The sequence below is a fragment of the Eleginops maclovinus genome, chromosome 2, assembly GCF_036324505.1.
Source record: "Eleginops maclovinus isolate JMC-PN-2008 ecotype Puerto Natales chromosome 2, JC_Emac_rtc_rv5, whole genome shotgun sequence".
NCBI lineage: Eukaryota > Metazoa > Chordata > Actinopteri > Perciformes > Eleginopidae > Eleginops > Eleginops maclovinus.
The window spans coordinates 546430-561015 of record NC_086350.1 but is presented as its reverse complement, the minus strand read 5'-3'; the positions used below and the strand labels follow the sequence as shown (position 1 = coordinate 561015).

Sequence of the window (14586 nt, the reverse complement as noted above, 5' to 3'; positions counted from 1 at the left end):
AAAACCAATAAGTCTCTGAGAGGCCGAGGCCGGGCCTGGTCGCAAATGTGTGACAAGCTATCAAAACAAAGGCTTACTGAGATCAAAAATGAGGTGTACAATAATGTGATTTCATGAAAGAACGAGACGATCGACAAGAAATTATGATAATTATCAAGGTAATCATACGGTCAACAACAAATACAACGACCCTGTCGTCACCCTCTCTTCCAAACACACACACACACACACACACACACACACACACACACACACACACACACACACACACACACACACACACACACACACAATAATATCTTATAGCCTAACAATAACGATAATAATAATACAAACCATTAACCAAACATGAAATAGTACAAACCCTAATTGGTATTAAAACAAAATACATCTAGAGTACGTTTCATGGCTCCTACAATAATCCCAACAGTGATGAATATTAATGCGTGTGCTGCTGCAGGCAGCGGCTCCATCGACCCCGACGAGCTGCGCACCGTCCTGAAGTCGTGTCTGCGGGAGAGCGCCATCTCTCTGCCGGAGGAGAAGCTGGACGACCTGACACTGGCGCTGTTCGAGTCGGCAGACAAAGACAACAGCGGCTCCATCACCTTCGAGGAGCTGAAGGCGGAGCTGGAGAACTTCCCCGAGGTGATGGAGAACCTCACCATCAGGTCAGTCTTTATTATACAGTAGGTTCCCCGAGGGGTTACTCCTCAGTGGTGCTTATTTATTGTTCCTTCTGTTAGTGCTGCAAACTGGCTGAAGCCCCCTGCTGCGGACCCCCGGAGGAGGCGTGGGGCCCCCCGCTACCTGACCAGGGCCTATTGGCAGAACAACAGCAGGAAGCTGTTCTTCCTGGTTCTGTACGCCTTCCTCAACCTGATGCTGTTCCTTGGGGCTGTGATGCAGCACCAGGAGGGGGGCGGCTGGTTCATGTTGGCCAAGGGCTGCGGACAGTGCCTCAACTTCAACTGCACCTTCATCATGGTACTGCTCTATTAACACCGTTGTGACGCCTAGGCCGCAGCTCCATTGCTGCCCGACCTGCAGGAGCACCACCCATTATGACCAGTACGTATTTATATAACTGCAGGTTCTGATGCTGCGGCGCTTCCTCACCTGGCTGCGGGCGACCTGGGTGGTGCGGGTTCTGCCTCTGGACCAGAACATCCTACTGCACCAGATCGTGGGCTACGCCATCCTCGTCTTCACGCTCATGCACACCACTGCGCACGTCTTCAACTTCGGTACCGACCCACACCACCTCCACTCACCTGCACAATGATAACATTAACCTTTCCTCATGCTGGTCACACCGTCAGATAGCTGCTCTGTTTTCCTGATGATTATCTGAAGGGTCTTCCTTCTGAGACTGCAGGAAAACAGTTCAGTTCAATTGCTATTATATTTATATATAATGCTCTTTCTGCAGAAATGTCTGCAGCATTTGATGACGGATCAGATCAGAGTTTGCTTTGTGCTCTTCCTCCAGGTCTTTCTGTCTTTTTGAGTGATAAAGACTAATGGGACAAACTGCAACTGACTGTGAGGCGTTCAGTGTCAGAGTAAAGACGTTTGATTTGTTGTGTTTCAGTGAAGCTGTCGGAGAGCGGGGATTTCCAGCTCTGGGAATATCTGCTGACCACGCGTCCGGGGATCGGCTGGGTGGGGGGAGCGGCCTCTCTGACGGGGCTCGTCCTGCAGATGGCCATCAGCCTCATGGTGCTCTGCTCCAGCACTTTCGTACGACGCAGCGGACACTTTGAGGTACGTAGAAACACTCTGAGGTACGAGGAGACACTCTGAGGTATGAGGAGACACTCTGAGGTATGAGGAGACACTCTGAGGTACGGGGAGACACTCTGAGGTACGAGGAAATGCTCAGAGGTACGAGGAGACACTCTGAGGTATGAGGAGACACTCTGAGGTACGGGGAGACACTCTGAGGTATGAGGAAACGCTCAGAGGTACGAGGGGGTGCTCTGAGGTACGAGGGGGCGCTCTGAGGTACGAGGGGACACTCTGAGGTGCGGGGAAACACTCTGAGGTACGAGGAGACACTCTGAGGTACGAGGGTCACTCTGAGGTACGGGGAAACACTCTGAGATACGAGGAGACACTCTGAGGTATGAGGGGACACTCTGAGGTACGGTGAAACACTCTGAGGTACGAGGAGACAATCTGAGGTATGAGGAAACACTCTGAGGTACGAGGAGACACTCTGAGGTATGAGGAAACACTCTGAGGTACGAGGAGACACTGAGGTATGAGGAGACACTCTGAGGTACGAGGGGGCGCTCTGAGGTACGAGGGGACACTCTGAGCTATGAGGAAACACTCTGAGGTACGAGGAAACACTCTGAGGTACGAGGAGACACTCTGAGGTATGAGGAAACACTCTGAGGTACGAGGAGACACTCTGAGGTACGAGGAGACACTCTGCGGTACGGGGAAACACTCTGAGGTACGAGGGGGCGCTCTGAGGTACGAGGAGACACTCTGAGGTTTGAGGGGACACTCTGAGGTACGTGGAAACACTCTGAGGTACGAGGGGAAACTCTGAGGTACGTGGAAACACTCTGAGGTACGAGGGGGCGCTCTGAGGTACGAGGGGACACTCTGAGGTACGAGGAGACGCTCTGCGGTACGAGGGGGCGCTCTGAGGTACGAGGGGACGCTCTGAGGTACGAGGGGGCGCTCTGAGGTACGAGGGGGCGCTCTGAGGTACGAGGAGACACTCTGAGGTACGAGGGGGCGCTCTGAGGTTTGAGGGGACACTCTGAGGTACGTGGAAACACTCTGAGGTACGAGGGGAAACTCTGAGGTACGTGGAAACACTCTGAGGTACGAGGGGGCGCTCTGAGGTACGAGGGGGCGCTCTGAGGTACGAGGAGACACTCTGCGGTACAAGGGGGCGCTCTGAGGTACGAGGGGACGCTCTGAGGTACGTGGAAACACTCTGAGGTACGAGGGGGCGCTCTGAGGTATGAGGAGACACTCTGAGGTACGAGAGGGTGTTCTGAGGTACGAGGGGGCGCTCTGAGGTACAAGGGGGCGCTCTGAGGTACAAGGGGACACTCTGAGGTATGAGGGGATACTCTGAGGTACGAGGAGACACTGAGGTATGAGAGGGTGTTCTGAGGTACGAGGAGACACTCTGAGGTAAGAGGGGGCGCTCTGAGGTACAAGGGGACACTCTGAGGTACGAGGGGACACTCTGAGGTACGAGAGGGTGTTCTGAGGTACGAGGGGGCGCTCTGAGGTACGAGGGGACACTCTGAGGTACGAGAGGGTGTTCTGAGGTACGAGGGGGCGCTCTGAGGTACAAGGGGACACTCTGAGGTATGAGGGGATACTCTGAGGTACGAGGAGACACTCTGAGGTACGAGGGGGCGCTCTGAGGTTTGAGGGGACACTCTGAGGTACGTGGAAACACTCTGAGGTACGAGGGGAAACTCTGAGGTACGTGGAAACACTCTGAGGTACGAGGGGGCGCTCTGAGGTACGAGGGGGCGCTCTGAGGTACGAGGAGACACTCTGCGGTACGAGGGGGCGCTCTGAGGTACGAGGGGACGCTCTGAGGTACGTGGAAACACTCTGAGGTACGAGGGGGCGCTCTGAGGTATGAGGAGACACTCTGAGGTACGAGAGGGTGTTCTGAGGTACGAGGGGGCGCTCTGAGGTACAAGGGGGCGCTCTGAGGTACAAGGGGACACTCTGAGGTATGAGGGGATACTCTGAGGTACGAGGAGACACTGAGGTATGAGAGGGTGTTCTGAGGTACGAGGAGACACTCTGAGGTAAGAGGGGGCGCTCTGAGGTACAAGGGGACACTCTGAGGTACGAGGGGACACTCTGAGGTACGAGAGGGTGTTCTGAGGTACGAGGGGGCGCTCTGAGGTACGAGGGGACACTCTGAGGTACGAGAGGGTGTTCTGAGGTACGAGGGGGCGCTCTGAGATACAAGGGGACACTCTGAGGTATGAGGGGATACTCTGAGGTACGAGGAGACACTGAGGTACGAGAGGGTGTTCTGAGGTACGAGGAGACACTCTGAGGTACGAGGGGGCGCTCTGAGGTACAAGGGGACACTCTGAGGTATGAGGGGATACTCTGAGGTACGAGGGGACACTGAGGTATGAGAGGGTGTTCTGAGGTACGAGGAGACACTCTGAGGTACGAGGGGGCGCTCTGAGGTACAAGGGGACACTCTGAGGTATGAGGGGATACTCTGAGGTACGAGGGGACACTGAGGTACGAGGGGACACTCTGAGGTGCGAGGGGACACACACTCTGAGGTACGAGGAGACACTCTGAGGTACGAGGGGGCGCTCTGAGGTACAAGGGGGCGCTCTGAGGTACGAGGGGACACTCTGAGGTACGAGGGGACACACACTCTGAGGTACGAGGGGACACTCTGAGGTACGAGGGGACACTCTGAGGTATGAGGGGGCACTCTATTAGTTAAAACCCTATACTTAATAAAGCTTGGTGTGGTAACTTTAATAAAAGTGTGTGTGTTCTGTCGTCCTGCAGGTGTTTTACTGGTCCCACCTGTCCTATGTGTGGGTGTGGTCTCTGCTCATGGTGCACTGTGCAAACTTCTGGAAGTGGTTTGTGGTTCCGGGATTAATGTTCCTGCTGGAGAAGATCGTGGGGATCGCGGTTTCTCGGATAGGAGGCCTTTACATTGTGGAGGTCAACCTGCTGCCCTCCAAGGTGCCACACACACACACACACACACACACACACACACACACACACACACACACACACACACACACACACACACACACACACACACGTAGCTAACCTTCAGATACACTGACAAACAGAGACAGATGTCCAGCTTTATGATCCGGTGCGCTGGTCCCAGCTTTGTGCGTCTCTCTTTAGTGTCCCCTGGTCTCCAGCTGTGTGCGTCTCTCTTTAGTGTCCCCTGGTCCCCAGCTGTGTGCGTCTCTCTTTAGTGTCCCCTGGTCTCCAGCTGTGTGCGTCTCTCTTTAGTGTCCCCTGGTCTCCAGCTGTGTGCGTCTCTCTTTAGTGTCCCCTGGTCCCCAGCTGTGTGCGTCTCTCTTTAGCGTCCCCTGGTCTCCAGCTGTGTGCGTCTCTCTTTAGTGTCCCCTGGTCCCCAGCTGTGTGCGTCTCTCTTAAGTGTCCCCTGGTCCCCAGCTTTGTGCGTCTCTCTTTAGTGTCCCCCGGTCTCCAGCTGTTTGCGTCTCCCTTTAGTGTCCCCTGGTCTCCAGCTGTGTGCGTCTCTCTTTAGTGTCCCCTGGTCTCCAGCTGTGTGCGTCTCTCTTTTTATTATCCCCTGGTCTCCGTTGTGTGCGTCTGTCTTTAGTGTCCCCTGGTCCCCAGCTTTGTGCGTCTCTCTTTAGTGTCCCCCGGTCTCCAGCTGTGTGCGTCTCTCTTTAGTGTCCCCTGGTCTCCAGCTGTGTGCGTCTTTCTTTAATGTCCCCTGGTCCCCAGCAGTGTGCGTCTCTCTTTTTATTGTCCCCTGGTCTCCGTTGTGTGCGTCTGTCTTTAGTGTCCCCTGGTCCCCAGCTGTGTGCGTCTGTCTTTAGTGTCCCCTGGTCTCCAGCTGTGTGCGTCTCTCTTTAGTGTCCCCTGGTCTCCGGCTGTGTGCGTCTGTCTTTAGTGTCCCCTGGTCTCCAGCTGTGTGCGTCTCTCTTTAGTGTCCCCTGGTCTCCAGCTGTGTGCGTCTCTCTTTAGTGTCCCCTGGTCTCCAGCTGTGTGCTTCTCTCTTTAGTGTCCCCTGGTCTCCAGCTGTGTGCGTCTCTCTTTAGTGTCCCCTGGTCTCCAGCTGTGTGCGTCTCTCTTTAGTGTCCCCTGGTCTCCAGCTGTGTGCGTCTCTCTTTAGTGTCCCCTGGTCTCCAGCTGTGTGTGTCTCTCTTTTGTGTCCCCTGGTCTCCAGCTGTGTGCGTCTCTCTTTAGTGTCCCCTGGTCTCCAGCTGTGTGCGTCTCTCTTTAGTGTCCCCTGGTCTCCAGCTGTGTGCGTCTCTCTTTAGTGTCCCCTGGTCTCCAGCTGTGTGTGTCTCTCTTTTGTGTCCCCTGGTCTCCAGCTGTGTGCGTCTCTCTTTAGTGTCCCCTGGTCTCCAGCTGTGTGCGTCTCTCTTTAGTGTCCCCTGGTCTCCAGCTGTGTGCGTCTCTCTTTAGTGTCCCCTGGTCTCCAGCTGTGTGTGTCTCTCTTTTGTGTCCCCTGGTCTCCAGCTGTGTGCATCTCTCTTTAGTGTCCCCTGGTCTCCAGCTGTGTGCGTCTCTCTTTAGTGTCCCCTGGTCTCCAGCTGTGTGCGTCTCTCTTTAGTGTCCCCTGGTCTCCAGCTGTGTGCGTCTCTCTTTAGTGTCCCCTGGTCTCCGTTGTGTGCGTCTCTCTTTAGTGTCCCCTGGTCTCCAGCTGTGTGCGTCTCTCTTTAGTGTCCCCTGGTCTCCAGCTGTGTGCGTCTCTCTTTAGTGTCCCCTGGTCTCCAGCTGTGTGTGTCTCTCTTTTGTGTCCCCTGGTCTCCAGCTGTGTGCATCTCTCTTTAGTGTCCCCTGGTCTCCAGCTGTGTGCGTCTCTCTTTAGTGTCCCCTGGTCTCCAGCTGTGTGCGTCTCTCTTTAGTGTCCCCTGGTCTCCGTTGTGTTGGAGCTTCTTGCAGCGTTTGGTTTCTGCAGCTTTCAGTAAACTGCTCATGTTTCCTCTGCTGAATGTTCTCTAGATGCTGCATGTGTTGAAGAGCTGCTGCAGGTGTTTCTGCATGAGTTCTGATTTGAGTTTCTATATCTGCGTCCTCTCTGAAGCTGCTCCTCCTGGTGGAGGAGGTTTGGCCGTAGTGTTTGCACCTGTCGGCCTCCGTAGATATCCGATGTTTTTTATTAAATACTCTCCCATGTTACTGTGTGTGCAGGTTACTCACCTGGTGATCAAACGTCCTCAGTTCTTCCACTTCAAACCGGGAGATTACGTCTACATTAACATCCCAGCCATCGCCAAGTACGAGTGGCACCCCTTTACCATCAGCAGCCCCCCCGAGCAGTCAGGTACACACACTCACACACTGTAGTTCCTTTATAGCCCAACATTAGCCGCTTTTAGCTTAGCGAAATCCACCTGGACTAGAGAGATGCTGCCTGGACCAACACAGAAATAACACATCACTGCACCACAGTGTTCTTACACAGAGAGCTGAACCTCTGACCTTTGACCTGCAGAGAGTCTATGGCTCCACATCCGCTCCATGGGTCAGTGGACCAACCGCCTGTACGAGTTCTTCAGAACCCAGGAGGAGCAGCCGGAGCCCAAGAGACTGAGCGCCAGCCTGAGGAGACGCAGGGGGGGGCAGGTACGCACACGCACACACACACAGACTCACACACACAGACTCACACACACACACACACACACACACACACACACACACACACACACACACACACACACACACACACACACACACACACACACACAGACTCACACACACGCACACACACACAGACTCACACAGACTCACACAGACTCACACACACACACACACACACACACACACACACACACACACACACACACACACACACACACACACACTCTCCCTCTGGGGTCTCTGCAGGAGCTGTTCAGCTCTACAGACTGTAACGGAGCTGTAGCTTCTAATGAGGACGAGGCCATCGAACTGAAGATGTACCGGCAGAGCGGAGTGACCCCGCACCCAGAGCCCCAAACACCTCCCACGGACCCCGCGGAGCCTACTCCTGATAGGCTGGAGCCGGCGGAGAGAGGAGAGGCTCCTCCCCTCAAAGAGGTCAGTACCACTTAACTAATTAGTTTAAGAGTAAGCACACCACAACTGAACGTCTGTACGGCACAGAGAGGTTCGACCCCACTGAGGGTCCTCCACAGGTTTTATACTCTCCCTCGGACGGTGTGTGCAGGGTTTGGGAGGGAGCTGTGATCAGCAGCCAATGGTGTCTAAGCGGCAGCCCAGCTCCTATACAGACAGTCAAACCGGGGAGGGCTAGTGGAGGACAGGCTGAGAACTTTGGCATTGAGGTCGTGCGTGAGTTTGAGATGTAGTTCAGCGATGGGGCAGAGAGAGATGCGAGAGAAGCCATTCGGTCCGTTGTGGCAACGCTGCCGAATATCCAGAAGTTAAAGCCGGAGCAAAAACAGTGTTTGCTGAGTTTTGTTGGTGACCGTGATGTTGTGGCCCTCCTCCCCACGGGGTTCGGGAAAAGTTTGATCTTCCAGCTCGCTCCGTTAGTGGTGAAGGAGCATACGTCCCGAGCAAACGTTAGCAATTGGTTATGGCAGATCCAGAGTAGCACTGGGCAGATCCAATAGTGTTAAACTTCAACAGAGTGCCCGCCTTCAGGTAAGAAACAGGTGTCATTGGGGAGTGCCCAGACTCTGTACAAATGAAATGTAGTACGAGAGTCTGGTAGGACCAGGCTACAATCGCACGGCCTTAAATATAGATGCCTAACCCTAACCCTATGTACTTACAATCTGTCCACAGTGCCAGCCACCTCTTTAGTTTATCCGGTCACTCATATACTGCTTCTTTACATCATCTGCTCTATACTTCTGACTCCGCTGCGGGACAAATAAAGGAATTCTGATTCTGATCTCACACTAATCTACTGTTCTCTCTGTCCGTGACCGTCCCTCCGTCTGCAGGTTCCTGTAAAGCTGGGCGAGAATCACAGAGTCTGCAACATCAAGGTCAGCTGACACACCAAGAGTTATCCTCACTGTGTGAAACTGTGAACTACAGGAGGAAATCTGGTCTCTAATCTCTAACATCTGCATTCAAATCAGAATTCCTTGGGAAATGTAGATATTTACAGCAAAGTAAAACCGAACACTGCAAGATAAAGGGCACGCACATTATATTTAAACAAACATTATAACAGAGTAGACATTCAGGTAGATAAGTAGCAGCAGTGCTTATGAAATGTAGGATACCAGTGATGATATGTTTCTGAGTTACAGAGTCTCGTTACAGTACTGGAGTCTAACGAGGAAGCAGCAGCCAGCTGTAATAATGACATTAGCTAGGAACATCTAGCACAACAGTGATGTCATTTCCTCAGAATTATGACTTTTTTTCAGAATTTTCCCAACTTTCCAAATTGTGACCTCATTCGCAGAATTCTCAGTTTCTGAGGATTCTATCTTTTTTTCTCAGAATTCAGTTTTTTTCTCGGAGCTCCGACTTTAATCACAAAATTCCTAGATCAATACCTTATCATCTACAGGCAGGAGTAACATCTGATCCACAAGTTTTATCAAAAAGTGAACATTTTTAAATAATCCAAAATTTGTAAAAGTCAACTTTTAGAAATAATTCCAAAAAGTAGAATGGAAAAATGATCTGAAGTTTGAGAATAAAATCAAAAGGAAAAAACATAGGGAGACAAAAAGTGTGATTTTTAAAAGAAGATGATTAGGGCCCAAAAAGTTCAGATCTAGAAAGCAGATTCAGGCAGTAGGCGTATAGATTCACACTGAAAGTATCAGCCTACAGAACAGAGTCTACCGTATAAAGGCAAAAGGTGTGTGTGTGTGTGTGTGTGTGTGTGTGTGTGTGTGTGTGTGTGTGTGTGTGTGTGTGTGTGTGTGTGTGTGTGTGTGGCAGTGTTATGTAGACGGACCCTATGGGACCCCCACCAGACAGATCTTTGCCTCAGAGCATGCTGTCCTGATCGGGGCCGGTATCGGGATCACACCCTTCGCCTCCATCCTGCAGAGCATCATGTACCGGTGAGATCACACACCCGTACTACATCTCCCAGCATGCTTCAGTGGGACGGGGTAACTGGTATGAATGTTAAGAAACTGATCCTCATGACTGCAGCTCAGAGACTTCAGGTCCCTGTGAGGATCCCTCCAGAGAGACACTGACCGTTCCACTGCAACGCTGATCCCAACGAATGAAGTTTTTCAAATACATATGTGTGTGTGTGTGTGTGTGTGTGTGTGTGTGTGTGTGTGTGTGTGTGTGTGTGTGTGCGTGCGTGCGTGCGTGTGTGTTGCAGATACCGCATGAGGAAGCAGAACTGCCCCAGCTGTAAATACTCCTGGTGCGAGAACTTTAAGGACAGCGACATGAAGCTACGCAAAGTAAGGCTCAACCTTTGATACTGAATCATCTCTGACCCCAACACCTCCTGGACGGTGGATATGAATTGTTACCATCAGATCAGAGAAACAGGGTCCCGGGGTTTAACACAGTCAGGCTGGGGCTCTCCTCTGGTTCCAGACGATCCTCATCCTCACAGAGTTTAGTCCCAGACCTGATGCCCGTCAGAGGGTCTGGATCATGGTTCTCAGGTTAAATATCTGTTCCTTTGTATCGTGTCGTCATACGGTCCTTGTTGATGATGCACATGGAGCTGCTGTGATGCAGGAACAAGGTCTGACTCGATCAGACTGTAAAGTATTCTGGTAACTTAGATCATGGTCTGTTCTGGATCCTGCAGGTCGACTTCATCTGGATCAACAGAGACCAGAAGTCGTTTGAATGGTTTGTTAGTTTACTGACCAACATGGAGATGGACCAGGCTGACGAGGAGCCAGAAGGTTGGAAACAAGTCATTCAAAAGATTAAATTAAATGTAGAGTAAGGGTCTCCAGCACATAGGACCTGAAGCTCCCCTGCATGTGTTGCACAATAAGACATCATGTGGACAATGGTCAAATAATGGCTTGCCCGATTTGGACAATGACAGATTAGTTCTGGAGGTTATCGAGGATACTGAATACATTTCTGACATTTTCAGGATCAAAAACTTCAGTTCTAACCAAAAAATGGCCATATCTGTTCTCCCTGTGGGATGATTTTGGTGAATTTTGGGTCAATTTTAAAGTTTAAGGTGACTCAAAACAGCAATTTTAGATCCTGAAAATGGCAGAAATGGATTCAGCATCCTCAATAACCAGATTTGTCCAAATCGTCCGAGCTATTTTTTGACTACTGTCTGCATGTGTTTACCAATGCAGCTGATGCTAACTGTGTAAATGTCCCAGCATCTGCAGGTTAGCATCCAGCTTTTTGCATGTCCTGGAGACCCCTACTGTACATCTCTGACATGAAACGTTGGGGTGTCAACATGTCCATTGGTGGCTCTGAACCTGGTCGAGACCACCACCGTAAGAACCTGTTCTGAACATCTGTCTGTACCTCAGGACGCTTCCTGGAGATGCACATGTACATGACATCAGCGCTCAGTAAGAACGACATGAAAGCCATCGGACTGCAGATGGCGCTGGACCTGCTGGCCAAGAAGGAGAAGAGGGACTCAATCACGGGCCTAAGGACCAGAACCCAGCCGGGCCGCCCAGAGTGGGGCAAGGTGAGCTCATGTGGTGCAGACAGTGTGTTCCACAGGAGAGCAAAGTATTGGTTGCTATTGAGAGGTATCAGGACTGTTCCTACTAGTCCCTGAAGGCAGCATCTCCCTGGTCCAATGGGATTTTGGTTAGCGTTGGGCTATGGAGGAACCACAGCACGGTCACATGACCTCACGTCACCACCGCTAAGCTAAAATGTGTGTGTGTGTGTGTGTGTGTGTGTTCAGGTGTTTCAGAAGATATCGGAGGAGAATAAAGGGAAAGTCCACGTGTTTTACTGCGGCTCTCCTGCTCTCGCTAAACTCATCAAGGCGCAGTGTGAACGCTTCGCCTTCAACTTCTACAAGGAAAACTTTTGAGGCTCCTGTGTGAGTGTGTGTGAGGGTGTGTGTGTGAGTGTGTGTGTGTGAGTGTGAGTGTGTGTGAGTGTGTGTGTGTGTGTGTGTGTGTGTGTGTATGTGTGTGTGTGTGTGTGTGTGTGAGTGTGTGAGTGTGTGTGTGAGTGAGTGTGTGTGTGTGAGTGTGTAAGTCTGAGTGAGTGAGTGTGTGTGTGTGTGTGTGTGTGTGTGTGTATGTGTGTGAGTGTGTGTGTGAGTGACTGTGTGTGTGTGAGTGAGTGTGTGTGCGTGAGTGATTGAGTGAGTGTGTAAGTGTGAGTGAGTGAGTGTGAGTGTGAGTGTGAGTGTGAGTGTGAGTGAGTGAGAGTGTGAGTGAGAGTGTGAGTGTGAGTGAGTGAGAGTGTGTGTGTGAGTGAGTGTGTGTGCGTGAGTGATTGAGTGAGTGTGTAAGTGTGAGTGAGTGTGAGTGATTGAGTGTGTGTGTCCCTCTATCTCTGATATTTGGCAGTCCTTCACGTTATCTTAATAAAATGTTTCTTAAACTTTCTCGTTTTGGTGTTCTCAGTTATTAACTACATTTCCCAGAATGCATCACAGTCATCCACTGGAAGCAGCTCTGTTTGATATTATGATGGTTTCAACATGTGGTCAACGGTCACTAGCCTTTTATTTTGTATTCATTGAGATGCTCTGTCTTTAAATTACTTGATTTAAACAGTTACTGAAAAGAAGTGTCTTAATGAACGGAGCGATAAACCCATAGAAAATAACAACACAATAAACATTGTTTTTATTTCCCCTGCTTCTCATCAATTAATGTGTGTGTGCTGTTAATACTTTTGTTAAAGAATTTTTTAATTAATTAAATAATACTTTCATAATTTCTACAATTCAATAAAAAGAGGACCAAAATGAATGGGTACAACCAAGGATTCCAAGGACAACCAATCGATGTAAGAGTGGCCTCTTGCTTTGCAAAGTATAGGTTTTTCTAATGTACACTAATTCAATTAAAATATTAGCTCAACATGACTGAATGAAAGAAGTAAAAATTGATCAATGATGGTGAATATAATGACCCTTCAATCAGACTGTAGTTCACCTGCAGTAAATCCAGCAGCTACCCTGCAGTATACAAAGCATCCAAACTAGCTGCACCTTTACCAGCTCTGAGAACACTTTACTGATCAATCATTATAAAACAGATCAGAGATATTATTCTGAAATGGACCAATCAGACAATGACTACTTTTACTGTCGCTACTTTAAGTACATTTAGAGGAGAGTACTTTCTACTTTCACTGGAGGAACATTTAGAATACTTTCACTGTGACAGAGTATTCCTACACTCTGGTACTTCTACTTTACTCAGTACAAGACCTGAGTACTTCTACTTTACTCAAGTACAAGACCTGAGTACTTCTACTTTACTCAAGTACAAGATCTGAGTACTTCTACTTTACTCAAGTACAAGATCTGAGTACTTCTACTTTTACTCAAGAACAAGACCTGAGTACTTCTACTTTACTCAAGTACAAGATCTGAGTACTTCTACTTTACTCAAGTACAAGATCTGAGTACTTCTACTTTACTCAAGTACAAGACCTGAGTACTTCTACTTTACTCAAGAACAAGACCTGAGTACTTCTACTTTACTCAAGTACAAGATCTGAGTACTTCTACTTTACTCAAGTACAAGATCTGAGTACTTCTACTTTACTCAAGTACAAGACCTGAGTACTTCTACTTTACTCAAGTACAAGATCTGAGTACTTCTACTTTACTCAAGTACAAGACCTGAGTACTTCTACTTTACTCAAGTACAAGACCTGAGTACTTCTACTTTACTCAAGTACAAGATCTGAGTACTTCTACTTTACTCAAGTACAAGATCTGAGTACTTCTACTTTACTCAGTACAAGACCTGAGTACTTCTACTTTACTCAAGTACAAGACCTGAGTACTTCTACTTTACTCAAGTACAAGATCTGAGTACTTCTACTTTACTCAAGTACAAGATCTGAGTACTTCTACTTTTACTCAAGAACAAGACCTGAGTACTTCTACTTTACTCAAGTACAAGATCTGAGTACTTCTACTTTACTCAAGTACAAGATCTGAGTACTTCTACTTTACTCAAGTACAAGACCTGAGTACTTCTACTTTACTCAAGAACAAGACCTGAGTACTTCTACTTTACTCAAGTACAAGACCTGAGTACTTCTACTTTACTCAAGTACAAGATCTGAGTACTTCTACTTTACTCAAGTACAAGACCTGAGTACTTCTACTTTACTCAAGTACAAGACCTGAGTACTTCTACTTTACTCAAGTACAAGATCTGAGTACTTCTACTTTACTCAAGTACAAGATCTGAGTACTTCTACTTTACTCAAGTACAAGACCTGAGTACTTCTACTTTACTCAAGAACAAGATCTGAGTACTTCTACTTTACTCAAGTACAAGATCTGAGTACTTCTACTTTACTCAAGTACAAGACCTGAGTACTTCTACTTTACTCAAGTACAAGATCTGAGTACTTCTACTTTACTCAAGTACAAGATCTGAGTACTTCTACTTTTACTCAAGTACAAGACCTGAGTACTTCTACTTTACTCAAGTACAAGATCTGAGTACTTCTACTTTACTCAAGTACAATATCAGAGTACTTCTACTTTTACTCTAGTATGAGATCTGAGTACTTCTACTTTTACTCAAGTACAAGATCTGAGTACTTCTACTTTACTCAAGTACAAGACCTGAGTACTTCTACTTTTACTCAAGTACAATATCTGAGTACTTCTACTTTTACTCAAGTACAAGATCTGAGTACTTGTACTTTACTCAAGTACAAGATCTGAGTACTTCTACTTTTACTCAAGTACAAGATCTGAGTACTTCTACTTTTACTCAAGTACAA

The 14586-nt window shown here is 49.0% G+C and overlaps 1 protein-coding gene across 1 annotated transcript in view; it reads left to right on the top strand.

Annotated features, from left to right (window-relative positions):
• Positions 1-12116, top strand: part of nox5 (NADPH oxidase, EF-hand calcium binding domain 5) — a 17000-nt gene extending 4884 nt beyond the window's left edge. The window contains exons 4-17 of the mRNA XM_063905085.1: positions 461-671; positions 747-987; positions 1094-1247; positions 1595-1767; positions 4537-4719; positions 6886-7018; positions 7190-7320; positions 7588-7776; positions 8652-8696; positions 9613-9737; positions 10013-10097; positions 10457-10556; positions 11163-11329; positions 11555-12116. Of these exons, the coding sequence (XP_063761155.1) occupies positions 461-671; positions 747-987; positions 1094-1247; positions 1595-1767; positions 4537-4719; positions 6886-7018; positions 7190-7320; positions 7588-7776; positions 8652-8696; positions 9613-9737; positions 10013-10097; positions 10457-10556; positions 11163-11329; positions 11555-11686 (2069 nt within the window). The 3' untranslated portion in view covers positions 11687-12116. The remainder of the gene's footprint in view (positions 1-460; positions 672-746; positions 988-1093; positions 1248-1594; positions 1768-4536; positions 4720-6885; positions 7019-7189; positions 7321-7587; positions 7777-8651; positions 8697-9612; positions 9738-10012; positions 10098-10456; positions 10557-11162; positions 11330-11554) is intronic.
• The last annotated feature ends 2470 nt before the right edge of the window (positions 12117-14586 follow it).